General features: G+C 35.5%; 1 protein-coding gene across 1 annotated transcript; it reads left to right on the top strand.

Annotated features, from left to right (window-relative positions):
- The first annotated feature begins 2,647 nt into the window (after positions 1 to 2,647).
- Positions 2,648 to 18,731, top strand: LOC142974209 (uncharacterized). The gene is made up of 2 exons (XM_076116374.1): positions 2,648 to 2,757; positions 17,896 to 18,731. The coding sequence occupies exons 1-2, from the start codon at positions 2,648 to 2,650 to the stop codon at positions 18,623 to 18,625; spliced, it is 840 nt and encodes a 279-aa protein (XP_075972489.1). The 3' UTR covers positions 18,626 to 18,731.
- The last annotated feature ends 2,893 nt before the right edge of the window (positions 18,732 to 21,624 follow it).

Below are 21,624 nucleotides of genomic sequence, written 5' to 3'. Positions count from 1 at the left end.
ATTTATTATGTTTTTATGTAGCATATCTTGTCATTTAAATATAAAATGAAATATATATATTTTTACTGCCATGTCACTATTATTCCGACAGTTAAAGATATAACGCTTGTAATAAATAAAGTTCTTATTGAAATTGCGGTTAAATGTATGATAAAATAGACTTTTGTATGTAGTTAACTGTAAGATACAGAAATACCAACGTATATCAAAACGAGATAATTTAAATTACTAGCTGGGTAAGGCTTGCTACACATAAATATATTCGTACGGCATAAATCTGAGCGGTAACCTTTGGGTGGATGAATGTTCGGGAATCACAAACCACTTGGTAGCCGTTTACAATCATTCGGCTTTTTAGTTACTAACTTATATCTAATGGTTTTTGTTGTTTGTAGTGCTAACACCTAAAAATCGGTACAAGCTAAATGCCGACCTAGTGCCTAATACATTGCATTGCTTCAGTTTAACAATTGCTGCCGATTTGACAATGCCGGCTCGACTATGTGTGTAGCCACCTTTAAAAATACAGCATGTGTAAAAAAGAACCCATATTCTTTATTAAAGGTCAAGTATAACTTGGACTCTACAAAAATGATAAACAGCGCGGCAGCGGCTTTACAAAGCACCCTGTATCGCCATATTCTTCGCACTTTCTTGACAGATGAGGTGTAAACACTTACGCGAAACAAAACAGCATCATGCAATAATATAATGAGTGTTAGATCTTTATGGGCGTAAATTAAAGGAAACCAGTGCTTGGGTGCAGTGGTTGTAAACCTTTTTGTAACGAGCAAGCTTATTTTGTAAACAAAAGAAATTAGTGAAACGTCACTTGATTTTAAGACTTTCAACTGATAGTACCATCAAAACTAATATATAACCCAAAAAAGTCACGTTTTAATTTCGTCCTATTTGTATTTGCATTCTTAAATATATTGACAGTATAAGTGTTATCTCATTGAATTATCATCAATTATCTGCAAGCCTGTAAAAAAATTATTACGAAGCAAAATTTGTAAGAGAAGAAAATGTTTCCTACTCCAACTGTGCGGTGACCCGCTGTTTGAATCTTTACACTCCGGTATAACATTGACCAATATTCGACATTTCTAACGTTCCAATACTTTCCAGGTTAAGAACCACTGGTGGCGAGGCTTGTCGGTCGCCGGCAGCGTCCACACCAGCCTCGCTGCACGTCGGCTGAAATTGCAGGGTTCCATCCAGTTAGCGCCTCGGAGGTGTCAAGATTGCCATAATTTGCGTCCACGGTCTCGCCTGCAGCGTCTGTCGTCACGTCTCACTATCTATATACTTTTATTACTACAATGTACAGATTTGCATTACAATAAAAACGTTACGCCCCAAACGCCGAGATTCCCAGTATGAAATTATCGCTTTATTTATTGCATTCGAATGTAAAAGATTGGCTCTTAAATACTGGTAATGAGATTCAGATACGTGGAATAATGAATATCTTTATTCATTTACAGATTAAATGGACGTATTAATTTTTGGATTGATTCTAAAGTACTCATTCGAGCGAATTAATTCGCAGCACTTAATATAAATATTACTTAATTCATCAGTAATCTTTCATTCTTATAAATGCTGATTGATCAATTGTTTTCATAAGCAAAATCCTGATTTATGTTGTGTTGAAATAAATACACGAATTGTTCAACATTTGATTGATATATTTATCGTCATAACTAAGAACATGCTTTAGTAAATTATTCAACGATTAGGAATTCGTTAAGGGAGCCGGGGATTTCTGTTTGTACGGGAAAACAGATTAAATCTTATTCAATCATGGAACGTGCTTTGAAAGCGAATGTCTCCTTGATTTTAAGCAGATTAAAGTCAACTTTGAGACTTCTTCAATAGCCCCGCGCCACTCAAACCACTCCTCATTTATATTAAGCATTTTTTAAGCCCGAAACTGTGTTTGTGAATAGTATCTTTTTGCTTACTCTCGAACGAACATTAGATAAGATTATTAAAATTATGACTTATGTTTTTGAGATTCACATTCAATTGTATTCTTCGATGGAAACAAAATATTTTACTAACGAGCCCCCGCGGCTTTCATAAAAATATGTCACATGCGACCGATTTCCAGAGGAGGTGAGTTTCTTCACACATTAATAAGCCGTTTTGACTTTGTGATTCGTCTAAGCATCGGCTATAAATTTTGGATACATCAATATTGTATGACGAGATTAATGCCCATGTTCGGACGACCATTAGGCCTGCATAATCCCATTGTGGTTTTTTATCAGCTTTGAATCCGAGCTCGGAGCCGCCAAATTGACGTCAACCGCTCACAAGAAATGATTAAAGAGTGATGAATTTATTTATAATAAGTCTGGTTCGTTTACATTCATTATACAATACCTCTAAGTCATCCGACTAACTTTATAATCCCCAACGGTATCGAAGCTTTGTAGTTGCTGAATGTAATTCACACTCGGTGGAGAATAAAATAGTTATTGAAATGAGTTATCATGGTCAGTTTATCAGTGCAATGTATTATATTATTTATTTTATTTAGTGACATCAATACTCGAGTCAGTGGTATCAGCGGCTTTCATATTTCAATTCATATATCGGCGGTTGTCAAAACGTCGCGTTTAAGGCTGCGGTTGAGATGCGGCGGGAGCGAGGGCCGAGAGCTGGGGCCATCCCTCATATCGGTCCATTGAAGGCGAGCGGGGCGTCCGACGACACTCGGACGACTTCGCTTAGATTTATGCACCGGTAATATGGCGGCTTCTGTAAATGGTCGAGTTCTCACCACACCGCCGAGTCAATCCTTTGAATTTATTAGTTTGCCCGCGGAAACCCAACTGACTTATGTAAGTTCCTTTACCGTACCGAGGTCATTGTTTGATTATTGATTTATGTAATATCTTCTGATTTGTAATGTTCGTTATCGTTTTGTGGATGTGATAAATTAATATTTTATTGTCACTGATCATGAGATCGGTCCCCTACTTGACATTCAATTTAGAAATTATTGTATACTTAAGTTATAAAAAAATGTACTAAATTTTTTTTACTCTATGTGTTGTATCTTAAACTTAAGTTAAACTGCTAGAATGAAACGGATTCGAAGCCCTCTAGCAATTTTATAGTAACCTATTCTGAATGAGGATATTTTTTCTTAATATTGCCAAATATTAACCCCAACCCGCACTTGGCCAGCGTGGTGGACTCAAGGCCTAAACCCTCCCTCATTACGGGAGGAGACCCTTGCCCAGCAGTGGGACAGTAATGGGTTAAATTTATTTATTTATTTATATTGCCAAATAAAACAATTTCTCAAGTCGATTCTTTAAAGTAACTTTAATATTTATTTGTAACACACACATAAACTTTAAAATTTATCGTTTTTAGAAACGTAAACTTTTATATCATTACGATAGATTAAAACATTATCAAAATATTCGACATAAATTACGTGTCGGTGTGGACAGCTAGCCATGTTAATAGATTCCTTGGCTCTGATCAAGTGCGTAACTGTCACAGCTCCCTTTATCATTACGTGAATAACGACCCACCTTATATTTTATTAAGTCGTAATTTTCGGGCGGAACGAAAATACCCTTCGTTTTTTAAGAATCTCAAACATATTTCAATAAAAAATTTACTGTAGTCCGCGTCATTGTACATAATTATTGGATACCAAAATTTACATAATTATTTGTATGACAAGTATAATAATGCCGTAGCATTATCGAGCTATTACATCGGTTACTTAATTTTTGGTCGTGTGTTTCATCGTAAGTTCAATTTGTTGTCATTTTACAAGTTTTACATGACGTAGAGTCGCGAGTATGAATATTTTGAACGCATACATTATTGTAATGCAAACTGTCAATTAAAACATTAACTAGTAGCTCATGACAATACCGTCATTTTGCTAATTTTAGCCTGTAATACAGCCCTGAGGGGTTATCATTCATTGTATTTCAGTTGACAACTATTTGAAAGCCACTATGCTGTACATTGTATTCTCCATCAGATTATAGTGATTAACACGTCACTTCAAAGCAGCAATGCAATGAATAGTGACCATCAATTTGACGTACACAAGTAATCATCTGAGATATGTGATAAGCCCGCTGGGCTATTATAGACACAGTCATATCAATGTCAAATATATATTTCCTGAAAACCTATATTTACCTTACAAAAATCATCGATTTAAAAATGTGTTGTAAAAATATATTGCTAGTTATAAACTACAATCTCTCCCACGTCGCCAGAACTCAGCCGTCTAAACTTCAGCACATTGTATAAATAGCTGTCGCTTTAAGAATTTCACAAACATCGTAAACAGTGACATCGGAACGTAACATCCAAGTTGAACGTACACCCTGACAAATGCACCTACATGTAGACAAATAGCCCTAGTCGTAACAAATTACAGCAATACGCCATTCCCTTATTCCACCCATTTCTCTTAGTAAAAAATGCAAATCTATCCAATGAATATTAAACGTTTTAAAATTAAAACCCTATATAAATACGTATTCTGAAGTCATTTATATAAATATAAATCATGTTAATAGACTACTCATATACTAATATAATAAATGCGAAAGTAAATCGGTCTGGCCGCAATTTCTTCATGATAAAACCAGTAAATCGATTTGGAAGAAATTTTGAACAAAGATAGTTTGCTATAGAAAAAAAAACAGTATAGTATCTATTCATCTCAAAAATCTGACGCGAACGGGAACTATACGGGTAATAAGCCATATAGCTATATAATAGTTCACGCGAACGAAGTCGCGAGCAAGAGCTAGTAAAATATAAAACTTATTCAATATGTTTATGACGATCTGAAAAGAGTTCGTTTAAGAACCAATAACATTTTATGATGCATAAAAAACGTTAATATTGTCACACCATTTGTAAATAGGTCAAGAATTCAGGATAGGATAGTAAAATTGGTTTTAAAAACACATACCTATCGTCTCAAATATTCTTCATGATTTCCCGACCATTTGATTAATGGGACCTTTTCTATTCTGTTCTATTGTATGGTTATCAATCAATCTAGTGTCAAAGTTGTTCGAACCACCCGAAGGGCCCTTGACCAATCTTAACGACTATAATCTTAATTGGCAACAACCGGGACCGTTTTTAACGTGTACTCCGAAGCACGGATCTCTAATCATATACCACATTGTGGTCATCCATCTATAGAATGACCGCACGAACGTTGCTTAACCTGCAGATTGTTTATGACAACCGGTTAAGAGCGCCTCAGGAACGCATAGGAGGAGGAATATATTTGCCATTCGTGATATCAGTCGCATGTAATAGGGGGCAAGTTTAATGCCATATACCGGGCCCGTTACATAACTCCGGACTATTTATTAAACATTCTAATAATAGTTAGTAAAGCTCAATATTACTTTGCCCGACCAAGCGTTATAAACCCAGGACATCATGATCGGCAGTCGGATAATAATATACTACAGCCCAAACGCAGAGGCAGTCATTACTGTAAGAAAAAACAGGCTCAAAAACTCTCACCCATCAAAAACCTGACGCTGCGTAATGGAATAATGTACAAACAATTGGTAAATAAATAATAAAGGTAGTGAGTGAATGACACTCGGTGGTGCGTTCGTGCGATATGCCGATGACAGGCTTACGGTGCCGGCGGCGTGACGTTCGCATGAAGGTTTATTTAATCAAGATGAGGTACCAACCCCTAAGGCTGCAGTGCAATACTCCTGCCGTCTCAATCCCGATTGCCTCCGTACACAATTGAAGGTTGTTACACAAAAAAGAACCAATATCAGTCAAAGTAAATAGAAACTCTTTTAAATTGTGTGTAACTTCAAGCGACAATTCCTTTTTTTTTAGGCTATCTTGTAGATCGTCAAGTTGAAGAGTTACTTGAGGTCACTTCGTTGTACAGCAATCAAAACCTTGGGGAGAGGGATCATCCTGACTGATGCTTTATATTTTGCTGTATATTTTCATTAAAAAATTAAGACTACAGTTTTAATTCTAAAAATAGTAAAATTGTATACTGTAGTTCTAATTTTTAGTATTTTTCTGTTTTGTGTCTTACGTTAATTACAATTTAATTTCTCATGACCATAGAAACGTTCTTTAACATATTCCTTAACATACAGAGCATAAAGTATGTCAGTAATTCTCAAAAAAGTCCAAATTTTCCGCAAGCATTAGGTTGATATGCGCTGATTCGAATCCACTTCAGGCTTGTCATTTTTCCACAACGCTCTGTAAACCTGTTAAAAGTGTACGTGTTTTCTGTACTTTTCTGTACGGGTTGGTTTCTTACTGCATAAGCTCATTCATTATCGTCCCGGGGTGATAGAGAATTTAATGAAATTTCTTCACGGCTTTCATCGGATTATAACATTGCACTGATCGGTAGTTGTGTGCACTTGTTCTTAACAAAACATTTGTAGTTTATTTTATTGCTTTGTTTCTGTGAATGTAACGCAATCTGATTTGATTTGATGTTTGCTATTTGCAGTTGAGACTGTGATTTCTAATAATGTATAGGATTATTTAGTTTTAAATTGCTTCTTAAATACCTAGCTACTAACTAACCTAATACTAGTACCGACGTAGTGACTTAGTAGTCTAATTAGAATATTAATTTGACTCTTATTCTTTCTTATATACATATGCACGTACACTTATATAGAGTTTCAAAAACATCATGGAGTTATGGGAGTAGAAAGAAGCCGAAAAATGCTCTCCTAGTTCAAGGGCAATAACAAACGCAAGAGTTATACTTTTTAGAATGTTTAGTGACGTAGAGCAAATCAGAATGAGCCTTACAGTTTTAATAACTCCACTGGAGTTACTGCCCGATTTCTACTATTGCTGAAAAACAACAAAAACTATAAAACTAAGTAAAAATAATAATAGAATCCTATTTTATCATAATCCTCAAACCTCACATTTCAAAATACCCAACCGAGATTCCTTTGACGTAGCGAATTTTTCTGTGAGAGCCGAGATTTTAGCTCGGAGGGTAGTATAAAATTTGTATAACAAATGAGGGGCGGGGTCGGGATCCGTCACAGTGGCGGAGAGTGCGGACACGCCGCGTGGGGCACAAGATGGGTGGCCGCTGACGTGTATGGAAAGAATAGTACTATGTTTATGAAATCATATTAAGCTGTTGGGATAACTGTCGAGTCAGGGTGTAATGGCATGCGGATGTTGTTGCTAAAGGTTTGAAAATATTGAGTTGCTTTTGCGGATTATCGAAGTTGAGTTTCTTAGTAGTGATCTATATTATCAAAATAAAATGTCTGTTGAATGGGATAATAAAAATAACGGTAAACAAAAACGTTGTTAGAAAAATTGGCTTGTAAAACTTTGTTAATTCAAGCTTTTGTTTCTTTAAACTAACTTGTTTGAATAAGATGATGATGAGAAAGTAGTGTTGAATAACAGTAATGTAAATGAATCTAAAGTGTTCATTCTTGAGTGCAAAGAACCAAAACTCATACTAAGATAACGTGACAGAGAGACTCCATTTTACGGGAATCTAGCCAACCCGCTAATTTAAAGAATCTATCTAGACCTGAGACAGTAATAAACAGGATTACCTTTAATCATTTTTGTACGTTGCAGCTTCAAACCTTTATCGAGGGAGCCGTCTGTAAACATAGTAAAAGCAATACAAACTCATTGTTCCAGTCTGTTGTTTGGTTGTTTCCTTAATAACATGTATTTGGTTAAACGAGAGCCCTCCAAAGCGGCGCTGGAGCCGAGAAACCAGCCACCTTCGCCGACACAACGTGGTATTAAGCTATTACTTATCCTACCAACTTGCTTGTTTTCGGCAAACCAAATAACTGGGGATTAACTGAAACTACGGATTACTTATTTTGATACTTCAGTATTATTTAACAGGATAATCTCAAAAATACCTTTAAGGTCGTGGATAACTTGTTTACTTTTAGCAATGTTATTATTTTTTTATTGTAACAGTTTAGGTAGAATTGTAGAAATAATAGAAAGTGGCGTTCTTTTAGCTTCCGTCCAACCCTATGGTAAAAAGCGTGATTTTGGGTATTAATTTATATTATTTTATATCTATTGAATGACGATAGAAGATAGATTATAAAAGTAAAAAGTATATCTTTGTTGGCATAAAAGGGAAAAAAAGAGCGCTTGAAATCGATGCTGCTGTTGCCTTTGTGTTGTGTGTTTGATATTTAAGCGTAATTGAAGATACTTGTTAATTTGATATAATTACTCGAGGTACTAAGTATCAATTAATTTGTGAATTTTCCTTTCGCGACACCAAATTCTAAATATACTATCTTGTGTTACAAAAGTATCAAGACTAATTTCACACGTACATATCGGAGAAAATCAAGTGAATGCATCATCCCAATATTTAAATATCTGTTTGTTTTATCAAAGTAAAAGAGTATTAATTTAGTATCGGCTATCTGAGAGATGATCGCACCCGAAATGGATACATCATTTGCTATTCAAATAGCCTGCAGCGAAGGCTGTAGATAAAATCCACCGCGGTTTGAACCTTATCCTTCAAATGTATAATATAAGAGGTAGTATCTTAAATGTATGTGGGAACTAGCTACTATGTTTCGTTGTTTAGAAAATTAGGTATACAGTGAGTAGGTACACACACTAAACACTCATGCTTGTTATATAATATAAAAATGAATCGCCAAATGTGTTTCTAAGCGCCAATTTCGAGTGCTCCGATTTCACTAATTCTTTTTTATAATATTCCTTGAAGTATGAAGATCGTTCTAGCGGAGAAAAAAAATGCAAACAACAAAAAAATATAACGCGGTACGAAGTTCGCTGGGGCAGCTAGTAGATATAAGTGTATGTAGGTATAAATGAAAAAGTAGTGTTGATCCAGGTGGTTACCGGCCTTAAAACTAAACATAGTAGGCCTTAAGTAGAATGTTGCTAAATATAAAACTACTGAAATTAACCATGACTCTTGAAATTGCTGAACAGTCCTTGATATTTATAAATCTGATTCAGTTTAACACAGTTCCACTTTATGGCATCGCGGCAAGATAAAAAGCATTTAATAAAATTCCCGTGCAAACAAACAAAGGGTACCATGCACTTTAAAACGAATAAACAGCAGAACGATGTAATAACAAAAGATATGAAAGCGAATTATTTCGTTATAATCTGCGTTAAGATTAACTCGTAACAGGAGGAAAATGTACCATAACTTAAGCAATTTTGATATTTCAAGGCAAGGTTTGAATACCGAGGTAATTAGTTCAACTCGTATTCATAACCATTGCATGGCTTGCATGAGGCCGTTTTAATTAACGTTAAAACAAACAGTTCCTTTGATTTATTTCTGTTCTCATAATTGGCGGCTACACCACTACCTAACTGAAGAATATCAAAATATTATTTGTACTATACAAAAAAGGTCAATTGCGAATAGGACTCGTGAATAAAAGGTTCCGTAACGTTATTTAAAAAAGCGACAAAAAACATGTTTGTTTTACAAGACCCGTCGTATCGTTCATCGTTATATATTTAGAATATTTACTTTACTCTATTTTTAGTTAGTTTTGTTAGATGAGTTAGATTTGTTGTTATGGCACCAATGAAATACAAAGACTGAAAATTTCAAACGTCTAACTATCACGGTTTATGAGATTGCAGCTTGGCAATAGACAGACAGATAGACAGTTAAGTTTCAGTATGAGGTTCCGTTTTTATCCTTTGTTTATATAACCCTAAAAAAGTAGTTTCGCTAATTAGTAACTGGTTTTCGTCAGTCTGTAATTTAAATTGAAGCTTCCGACTTAATGGTGGAATGGAAAGAATTCCTGTTCGTCGGAAGTCTTGTTTGTTTATTCAGTAGTCAATGATTAAAATTCATTAGGCGATAGGTAAACCTAAAAGCGATCATTAGTCTTTAAATGAATGCTCATTTGCGATAAAAGTTTTTCCCTCAATTGCATAATATCCTCAACAGAATGCGTGTAAAAGCACAAATATTTAAATTGGCTAAGTGGCTAACGTTGCCAGGATTCTTTACATACAATTTCGTTTTCCATATTGATGAGTTCAATTAAAGTAATTTTGAAACACCAGTATTAATTTACGTTTAGTCAAATTTAATTTGCCGGTTTGAACTTATACGTGTTACAATAGCTTGCAGGTTTGTAAAGTCAGAGAAATGTAAGTAAGTCACCTGTATTGCAAGTTTTATCTCACTCATTTTTTTATGCGAAATAAAAAAAAAACTTTGTTCTATTATGATACATAGTATCGTACTAAATGGATTTATTCAGTCGCTGCCCAAAGGACATGCATTGGACAAAGGCGTGATTTAATGTAAGTATTTATGATTTACTAGGCAAATAAAACTTTAAACTTAACAATCTAACAACATTGACGTTTTAATCATGTAAAGTTATGGAAATTTAAAATGTGCATTCGCGTTTGCTTGACCTTTCAGCTTGTGACCACCGCTAGTGTACCCCGCACCGAGACTGCAGACAATCCAAGACACATGCGATAATCGCCTTTTTACCAGTACAAAACAAACATGCAACGCGAAAGTTTTCACGACAGAAGTAGCGCGAAAAAACCGCTTTTGTACTCTTTTAATTTCATACATTGTTCCGCCATTTCACCCAGTTATTATTTCAAACGATGTTGTTATAACAGCACCCAATGATTGGTAGATACAAGTGATTTACAAGAGTATCGGTATCCATTTAACGCGTAAGTGGTGTGAAAACATGGACGAGTGTGAATTTTGACGGGTTAATCACGTTTTGTTTGATTTACGAAGAGTTTTGAATGCAACTACAATCTCGTGTGGCTTGTTGATATTGTAATTATTGACCAGTATCGGGGAGAAGTTAATTGTATTTGTTTTGAAGTCAAAGTGAGATGATACCTTGTACAGTGTGATAAATTGGTTTTATAAATACGAATCAATTGATTTCTTTGCAGTCAACAAGTGAATTTTGCGAGTTCAAAATAAAAGTTAATATTAGTATCGTATTTAATAACAAGTTATCAGGTGTATTTCTTAGAACTAGAAAACTTTAATATCCCACGAATAACCTTATAATGCATAGATTTATATACGTCGGCTCAGTATCTGAACCGTGAAAGCGTATAAGTAATATATTTGCAAGACTGTGTTAAAATTGTGCATTTCCATTCCACACTATTTAAAAACAGCAAAACCTCAACTTTACAGCCGAGGTGATATTATTTTATTCCACTATCAAATAAAATGAAGAATTTAAAACCTATCTCAAAACATAACTGCATAAAACGACTACACGAACTTGAATAAGTCATCCCAACTTATTCCCCCGCACCCAAAGTTATTGAATAGTATTAAGTGTCACATAAGAGCATTTAACGTCTTTATAAAGAGACCTTTTTATAAAAAGTGAGAACATCGTGTCGGATAACATCAAGGGGACACCTAGTGAACTGTTCAAGTGAACTTATTAAACAATCGAATGAGCTTCAAACTTTTGCGTTGAGTGAGAACTGTCTAATATTGTGTCGTGGTTATCATGTTTATACATTAATTACGTTAGTTGGAATTGCATTTTGTTGAGTTGTATGCGAGCTTTAACTGCAATTATAAACTAAATGATAGCAATTACGAGCAGTGATAGCCGAGTGGTTTAAGTTGGCACCTCCCACGCAAGTGGTCGCAGGTTCGAATCCGAGGCCACACACCAATGACTTTTCGAAGTTATGTGTGTATTAGAAATAATTTATCACATGCTCCAACGGTGAAGGAAAACATTGTGAGGAAACCTTGCATGCCTAAAAACTTTGTTTAACAAATACATTTATTGAGGGCATGCAAAGTCCCCAACCCGCACTTGGCCAGCGTGGTGGACTCAAGGCCTAACCTCTCCCTCATTACGGGAGGAGACCCTTGCCCAGCAGTGGGACAGTAATGGGTTAAATTTAATTTTTTTGAAATAAGCTAAATGTAGTAAATAATGAGTTATTTTCTACTCAATTGTCGCAAATTTTATTGTTTATCAAGTTTTTGATTTAGTAATTATTTGGTAAATTCTATTAGTTTAGTTACTAACGGTAACACCCTTATAAACCTTTAATATGAGCACAGATTTTTTGTTACCTTTGCGGTGGAACGAAGAAACACTGCCGTTTTAACTCCTACTAGATAACTAACTAGTGCTCATAGTAAAAGTCAACTTACAACAGTAACCAAAGATCACAAGTTACCTTAGTCTGGACTCAGGAGGTCTGTACCGTTTTTCTTTAAATTTTAAACGTTTTAAGTAATTTACAGCCGATCGTTTAAGTCCAAAAATTATGGGTTTGGGTAAAATTCATATTCGTGTTATTTTAACGCCTAGTAAGGTTAATAACGAACTAATTACGTAAGTAATTATTACAATTTATGAACCTCTTTGAGTTGTGGGAGGCGAAATTTTCATTACAGTAATTATTATGTGGATACTTAGGTATATTGCTGTATTTATGTGTATTACTTTAGTGTACACGGTTTAAGGCCAATTTTACTCTCGTGGGAATATGGGTATATTATTTTACTGTATTCCAATTGTTTAATCTCAATTTACATTAATTATTTGATACTCTTTCTTATTTAGTTCGCCGACCAGTCCGATTTGTCTAATAAGTAGTTACAATACCCCATTTTCCTTATATAATACGACTTAAAATAAATATAAAGTAGAAAACTCTTTAATGGTTTCAACAAAAAACTACGAAACCTTAATTTTTCCCTGTTTCGGGTAGATACTTTTAAATAACAAAGTTATTTCTGGAATCCACCTGTCAGTATATCAAAAACGCATAAAAATAAGGTGCTCCAGAAATCATAATCACGATATAAATATGATTTCACGTTCTCCAACTCCCACGACTTCACACCCAAGGTCTAAAATATGACAACAAATTAGTAATAAATTTTCACGGTACATCATCGATTATTATGCTCCTACTGTTCAGTAGAACTGACCTTAACGATAGCAATTTTGAATGGTTCATCTTAAAAGTTTTGAATAAGTGGGACCACCCCGACTGTATTCTCTAACATCACTAATATGTAAAGTGGTGTTCATATGATTTGAATTAATAACGCGTTACGATCAATTAGGTAATGAGCACCGGTATCTTTACCCGATGAGGAACGAGTGTTTTCATCACATAGAATTATTTCCCCGCACCGGTGGTCCACCCATTCTTATTTCTCTTATTCATCCACTGATTACGTTTTATAGTTGTACCGCTTGTTGTGTCATATAATTAATTTAATTACTCCATAATGTCCGACTTCCATTTATACTTGTGTAATTGGTAAATATAAAATTCAATTACAATATTTTTGTGGCGTACGTCTCATTTTTTGGCGGCGACATCAAATCTATACAATTCCTGTGAATTGCGTTATTACAACTTTCTGCCAAATAGTATTGGTTGAAAGGTTAATTAAAATATTTGTAATAATCGTTAAAGTTTTAATGCCTGCAGTGATACGCAGCGCTAGTAATTTAAGGCTCTCACCGTAAGTCTCGAGTGTTCGCTGTAATAACTGGTGATAATTTCGCACCGTTCGTAAGTAAATATTAATATCTTGAAACGATTACCTAGTTCAGTGTAGGGGCACTATAAACGTCAACCGTTACTCACCGCGAACATAATGCGAACGAACATAATTGGCATCTAAAATAAAAATACGGCTGACTCCATGATTGCCTTTCTATAAAACCCAACCTTTATCGACAGTTGCAATTAAATTATATTTATCTGTGGCGACCCGTGCCCAGCAGTACGACAGTAATGGTTTAATTATTTATAGTTCAATAATTAAAATTAATAAACAATGCACTAGTTTAATGTAGTATGTTTCTGTAGCCCCATTCTCTACTACTATCGAGTATCGACAGCTATCGAAAAGGGTTGTATGAAAATCTGATAAGCGCCTCTAGCGGACGTCGTAGAAAATATTTTTGCAGTACATTTTAAAATTTCAAACTTCTTACAAACTACTACTAAATACTCGATAATTCTTATTACGCTGTGATCTTCATACAAATACGTATATTTAAAGTCTATTTTATTTACATGGCATCTATTAAAAAAACCCGTTAAAATTAGGCAGAGCGAGGGAGGGTATACTAATATTTCAAAGCCGTCACTCCATCAAAACAAATGAACTCTCTTAGTGATACAAAGCTCACTCCGGCGACTAAGTTAATGGCTCTAAACGGCGTGATCCCGCGGTTCACCTCTAATGATCCTCCCTAACAATGAATTATGTTTAAAGTTTTAATATTCTATTAAAATAATAATTAAGCTGTTGGTACGCAATCATAACTAGCTCTGTGAGTACAAATATTTACGATTATTGTTCTCTAATTGAATTTAAATTTGCGTCTCTCTGCGGGAAGCGCCGCGGATCGTGGGGATTTGATAATGGCCATTTATACCACATTAAAAACTTTCTAATTCAATTTTGGAACACACAGCAAGAATTCCGAAAATAGTTGAAAAAAAATATGCTAAAGGAGGCTTTATATTGTCCACGTGTGGGTTACTGTAAACATGTGTACACAATGGTTGAAGACGCCACTAAAAAGCTAATATGTCAATGGGACACGCAGTGTTGTGCAACAATGTGCTATTGAGTGCGCACTGTCATGCGTATAACTTTATTAAAGACGTGCCCCCGTGGAGGATCGATAGGTATGTCACTATTGACGTCTTAATGTGGGTCGGATTTGCGGTTTTTACGGCTAATGCAACGAAAAAAACATGCGGGCCTTAATAATAGGTAACTTACTTGAAGACATTAGCTAATACTCTATTTTTTCTATTCGAAACTTAGATTTAGTTTTAATAGTGTAAATATGAGTTAGCACAAACGTTTGTCTCTGTATTTCGCAACACATAAGTCATAGAGACGGCTACATCCGCTGTCGATGCACATCCGGAAAGGTGGCATCTCGAATAAAAGCTCAGACATAATTCGTCATATTATTCATATAAAAATCAGTGCAAGATCGGCAGATGCGAAAGGATTGCACACATGCTCGCAAGGTGCGCTCTCTATATGGCTTGTGCCTAACACTTATCTCAGCAAACAATTCTCTATAATATTAGGTTGGGCATCTGTACACCCATTCCTCTATGTATTGCTCAAAGGGTCAAAACCCTTTCATATATCATCACAAAATAATATTTTATAATTAGCGGACTGTGTCTCTTGTTAAACTATTTTTTATGATAAATGCATGTTCGTGATCGCTAACAACGCTCACTGAATTGTACCGCCTTCAAGAAGAGGAATATCGTCCATTACAGAACAAATTGAGAGTAATCTTCGCCTCTTTATACAGTAATAAAAGTTATAACATACACAAGATTTTAATGCAATAAAAATTGCGAATGTGAATTGGACATGTAGTTATTTTTGCTGCAGCTTTAGCGAGGAGTCGGATTCTGTGGAGGTCCTCGACGCGTGGCGCGGTCCCTTTTAAAGCGAGCTACGGTTCCAGTTTAGTAATTAAAGTTACAACTTTATCGATCAAAGACTTTCCAATACACGATGGACCACCGGGCCGCGTATCTGCATCGCCGGGACTCAACGGTATATAAATATTAGCTAGACTCCGGCCACGTAATGGAACTGTCACTCGATCGCTCCTTGTCTACCAATAATCCTTCGAATGAGTTTATTACTCGAGTGCTGCCCACATAGTCGTGTCCTCACTTTCCACGCCGCATGGCGGACGAATAAGGATAACAGCCCATTAATTTTGCAAGTTAAACACGACTTCACTTTTTGTTCGCCACCGAGACATGCGCTTGTATATTTTTTCTACAGTTTATCTTCAATGCATATACGCGGTGATAAACAAGTGGACGAGTTTATCAAGTGACTCGGAACTCTCGGCTCACTGTTGCTACGAGTATTTAGAGACGCTCAATCAAAATGTATTTCCATTGCAATTTTCACAATGGGCTCCTTTCAGTTCATTGTTAGTTTCGTTTTTAAACCTCGAGATATGAATGATACAAAGACTGTAATTATCGGTTATGGTTCCGTTTGCTCATTCGATGTTCATTGTGTAGGAGATGTCTCTATTTTGCGAATTTCTAAGGTGTGGGCTGGCTAAATGTTATTTGACGATAGTATTGTGAGCACGCCCGCGGTGCCATTGTGAGTGCACTTTGTGTCTCGAGGTATCACTCCCACAATTTCATTATATTTTGCGAATTCACTTGCAGGAAGGACCGAGCCGTATGATGGATGGTCTTAATATTCGTTTTGGGATTTGATTGTTCATATGTGAGAAGTTATACGACTCTGGGGAGTGTGCGGAATAAATTGATTCGTATGACGACTTACTGTAACACGGCATTTAAGCTGAATATAACATTTTGTAAAATAAAAAATATAGAAATATTTTAAACCATACTTTCCTCGATTCACAGATTTCTTATCATTGATCAACTACTTTTATATTGATAGGTATATTGGTATCCATTTATAAACACCACATTTATTTCGACAAACCATCATATAATAATAGACCAGAAACCCTTAAACCGTAAACCTAGTTAAATAACAAATTATACAACCAAATTTTATGATGCACTTGCAATATTCAAAACAAAGATAATATGAAGTCCGAACCAAAAAAAAAGACAACAGCCATGAATTGTTTCTCGGAGGCGACACCGAGTCTATTAAAATCACTTTAGCGCACTCTTCAATGGATGATTGAAAGGCTCTAAACAATTCATTCTCTCTTGTCAATGGTCCACATTCCTTGTGTAATCTTTTTATAATACAATAGATGTGACAATGGCGAAGTCCTTCACTATTCAAGAGCGTGTAAAATACTGACGCTTCGTTCTAAATTAAGGTAACCTTTTTCAGTTATTCACTGAAGGTAATGCCGCCCAGAGCGCGGGTTGCAACGTCTTTGATAGCCTCAAACATTTACAACTACACCTAAAATTAAGTTCTAGGTTGTTAAGTTTAAGGTGTATTTTCCTTTGTTGTGTTTCCCCGCAAAGTTTTGTTGTAGGTATTTCTATTGGCTACGGTCTCTTGTATTACTCTAAATACAATGAAACTTGTTTAAATTTTTATTTTAGTGACCGTAATAAATTTTGTCGAGAGCCTCAGACCGCATGGTTTCCACTTGACTTTAACTTGAGTTTAATGAAAGTTACATTGTTTACGTAACAGTGAAAATAACAGCTGATTCCAGGCGCCATGTTCTTTGTTACAAAGAGATACTCGACTATTTTTAGTGCTAGCTAACAAAGTTCTACATTGTTAGATGCAATATTAGTTTACTTAAGATGAAGATAAGTTCTAACTACTCATTTTATGGGAGCATGTGGTCACTAGAAATGCTTATTTTTATCGTTTATTGCGCATAATGCAGATTATATCGTGTAATTTTCGATTAAAGTTTACTACATAGATGTTTTGCTAATGTCCTGCACATATCTGCGTTATTTATTCGGTCGATATGAATCGTAAAATACTGGGATCTATATCATTTTAACAATGTATTTTAAGAATATGTCAACACAAACACGTCATGAATTGAATATAAAATGTAATAATTATATTAGAACTAAACATAAACAACGTATTCAATAAATCAAAAGCGCGCATAATATCTCGATCGAAATATTCAAATTCTATGGCACGTGTACAGGTCCATATTGTAAGTACACCTTCGAATATTCCAGGTAACAAACCCAAAAAAATGATTAAGAGTAGGGAGTGAGGGTCCCAATCCATTTTTTTTGGTAAACTGGCGGCCTTATAACGCGGAGCATCGGCCCGTAGACCTCATTCACTAGTTTGGTGTCGAGAACGTCGAAGCTCCCAAAAGCTCCTCTATTAATATTACCTGCCGTGCGCATACAACCGCTCTTTCTAACGTCGAAAATGCTTCAAGGAATTCAACACAAGCCGTCCGGCTATCACATCGCTTACATCAAAAGCGATGTTCCAAAAATGGTGCCAATTGCTCCCGCTCCTGATAGAAAATACTTAACACTGGATTTGCAAGCTGATAAGAAGAAATATACCTACAAGAACACAGCGTACTCGGGCGCTCAAGCCGCGTCGATTGCGAGAAGGAATGCTCGCGAAAGGAACCGTGTGAAACAAGTGAACGATGGATTCAATGCTTTGAGGAAGAGGTTGCCGGCCGCTGTTGTTGCTGCATTATCTGGTGGCGCTCGTCGAGGCTCCGGGAAGAAGTTAAGCAAAGTAGATACCTTAAGAATGGTAGTCGAATACATCAAATACCTACAAAACCTCATCGACGAAAGCGACGCGGCTCTCGGAATCACAAAGCCTGTTCAGACCGAGTCTTCAATGCCATACGAAGTCGATGAAGGTATTTTTGGTGACAGTTCCCCGTATTCTGAATCAGTGCCTTCTCCAGTTGGGTCTGATTGTTCGTCAGGAGTGTCTTCAGCGTATTCTGGTGGCTACGTCCCAAATTATCAGACGCAAGAGCAAGTAAGTGCTATGGACGAAGATGACTTACTTGATGCGATCTCCTGGTGGCAACAAAAGTAGATGAATAATGCATTTGATTTGCGTGTTTCCTAGTCATTGTATAAAGTTCTAATTTATTTCGACTGATGTATAAAGTGCATAAATGATGTATTAAATTATTGTTACGGCTGTGACTGTATTGTAAATATGTGAAGGAGAAATATAAGTGAAAATATATGATTTTAATTGAAACATATTTTGTGGTTTGAATCCCTTTCCCGTTTTAAGCAGATATTAACTGGTTGCACAATGCACATATTTGTCTACTCATTTAGAAAACACGCACAACACTTACACTTTACTTCAACATAATATTTAAAAACCTTTTAAAGTATGTAAAGTCCGTAGAGCTTATAGTTGAACATAAAAACGTAATCAAAAGTAGGAATCTAAAATCACCGATGTCTAGTCTTTGATAAGATAAAGTTTATAATACGTTATGTAGATACATACCTTTATTTCATGTGTTACCTCAATTAGATTCTTATGCATGAAAAAACCTTAATAAACGTAATATCTGCTAAATTGGGAGCTAGCTGTAAAGTTACTTTTTTTTTCCTCTTAAAAGTCAAATGACTCTCATAAGGCTAGCTTCGATAGACGATTACTCCGCTCTTGGGTATGGTAGGTAATCTACATACATAATGTCACGCCCTTTTCCCATAGGGATATAGAACGCCACTAATATGTACGATCCTATAACCTATATTATTATCTTGTCATAATCTACAATCTTCTGTATAAATACGGATTATGTCTGTTTATTCGCGATAATCTCAAAATCATACAGAAAAGGTTTATGCAATTTTCAGTAATAGAAAGACCAGTTCCCGAGTATAGTTTGAGTTTCAAATTTTGTTACAGTTTTGGGTAAAATGACCTTATAAGCCGGGTGATACCGGGGCTGCTAGTTTTAAATAAAAGAAACCAACACCCACAACTTAATTGTAATCAGGGCACAACGGTAAAAAAGATACGCACTCAGCAGATAGCGTGGAAAACTTATCTATACAGATTAAAAAGTGCGTACTGATACGGCAACCGTTGATTAAGCCATTGAAGCTCGCTCACTGCTCCGGTACATTGTTATACAAGATTAATGATGTTCAATAAGATAAGGGTTGGGAGTTAAATGCATTTACATGTGCGAATAAAAAGACACTGATAAAGGGACAAAGAAGCTCGCAACGAATAAAAATGGTACCATTTATATTTGACACACAGTGCGAGCAAGAATGTCTCGCATGCTGCGATGGTATTTATTTGATACAGTTACGATTTTATGTGCTAAAATCTCGGTTTTGAAATTAATTTGTTTGAAATACATACTTTACATTTCTCGATAAAATTATGTGTCGTATTCATTGTGCTGGCACTGTAAGGTTTGGTGTGCTAAGGAACTTTTTTGTAGCCTGTACAATATTACTACTGACAAGGGTACGCCCTCAGTTTTGCGGAGAAAAAAGATATTCTTTCAGTTTTGTAATTAAATGCGGGGTCTGTTAGTATTTGTCCCGTAATAACTTCTAGTGGTATAAAAACCCTGAGCTACAAAAAATACCTACTGGTAACATAAATCCAAAAGAAATTTGTGTGACTTGATTATGAGTTGACTAGCCCGAATACCCGATCCAGGCTATAAAGTCAACTTATCAAATCTGATAAAAAGGTGTACTTAACAAATTATAATATGATTGCACAGTAGGCAGTGTAGATTAGTCGCGCGGCTTAGAAATACGCACCACTTAACAAATAAAATAAAATGACACAAATTCTCTTTAAGCCTTTAATAGGACAGGTATTCTGCTATCGCTTTTCTAGTCTGGGATTCCATTACAGTTTCTATAACTACATATTACGTTGATATTTTATCTTTTTAAAAGATAAACAGTGAAATGTAATTATTACTAGTCTTTATTTATGTTTGAACACCAAGCGCATGTGAATGTTATAGAACTTGTATATAACGATATCTAATCTTTAATAGGTCTACATACAAATAGGAGACACTCAGTTAAAACTTGCATTATATAAATAATTTCTTAGATGCTCTATATACTGCTAGTTTAAGCGCGCGGCTGCGTCTGTGGATTGAAAAATTCGCCTGTCTTTCTTAGGAATATAATCTGCCAACATGCCAAAGTATTAATATGTGAAAGATGCATTAATAATTTTTTTCGTTTATAAGACATATATCTAAATCCAATAGTATCTAAATCCTATAGTGATAATCAAGAAAGATGATCTTGATACTTATAATCAGGCTTGGTACTTATAATGTTTAAATATCTTTAAAGTTTAAGTTAATCTTTGCTGGAATTGGCATTAGGAAACATTTTTAATTGGGGACCTAGGGACCTTTAACCGTATTTCAAGTAGTCATCCACATAAATTCACATTAGGTTTAATAAAATGTTTAATAGCTCACGTGTCGCGGCGGCCGTGTGTAAAACAAACAGATTTATATGCACTTGCAGATTGTGGTTTACGATTATGGAAAGTACTGATAGAAGAGGAAGCTAACGAGTAATTAAACTAATGCCGACTGCCGACATTACTCACGTGATTGCGATTAATAATTTTAAGATTGTAGGATCATCTTACTAGCCATTGGTTGAATGCTTTTGAAGCCAGTAAGGGCGAGGTCACTACACTGCAATATTGTCATATTGACATATTCATTCAGCTATATATTTGGTACACAAGCGTCGTAAATAGTGAGCCGTCGACGCAACGCAGTGTTATGTCTTCGCTCTAACTGTCTCAACAGTATCATTGAGTAAACAGTCTTCAGAGGGGTAAATAGTTGCTGATCGCTTTGGTGTTTTGGGCGGTAATTAGGCGGAATGGATGCTTTGGAAGGTTTTTCAGTTTGTCTAGGTAGCAGTCAAATTATAACAGAAGTCAAGCAATGCGAAAAAAAATGGGAGGTTGTTAACTTATAGTGTAAGACTGTCTAAAATTTATCAGTTCCAGAATATGTATCGCTTTTTATGCCTCATAATAACATGAAAGATACA

Source organism: Anticarsia gemmatalis, chromosome 7, assembly GCF_050436995.1.
Source record: "Anticarsia gemmatalis isolate Benzon Research Colony breed Stoneville strain chromosome 7, ilAntGemm2 primary, whole genome shotgun sequence".
In the NCBI taxonomy this organism is placed as follows: Eukaryota; Metazoa; Arthropoda; class Insecta; order Lepidoptera; family Erebidae; genus Anticarsia; species Anticarsia gemmatalis.
The sequence above is the reverse complement of the archived record's forward strand: the minus strand, read 5'-3'. Positions and strand labels throughout refer to the sequence as shown.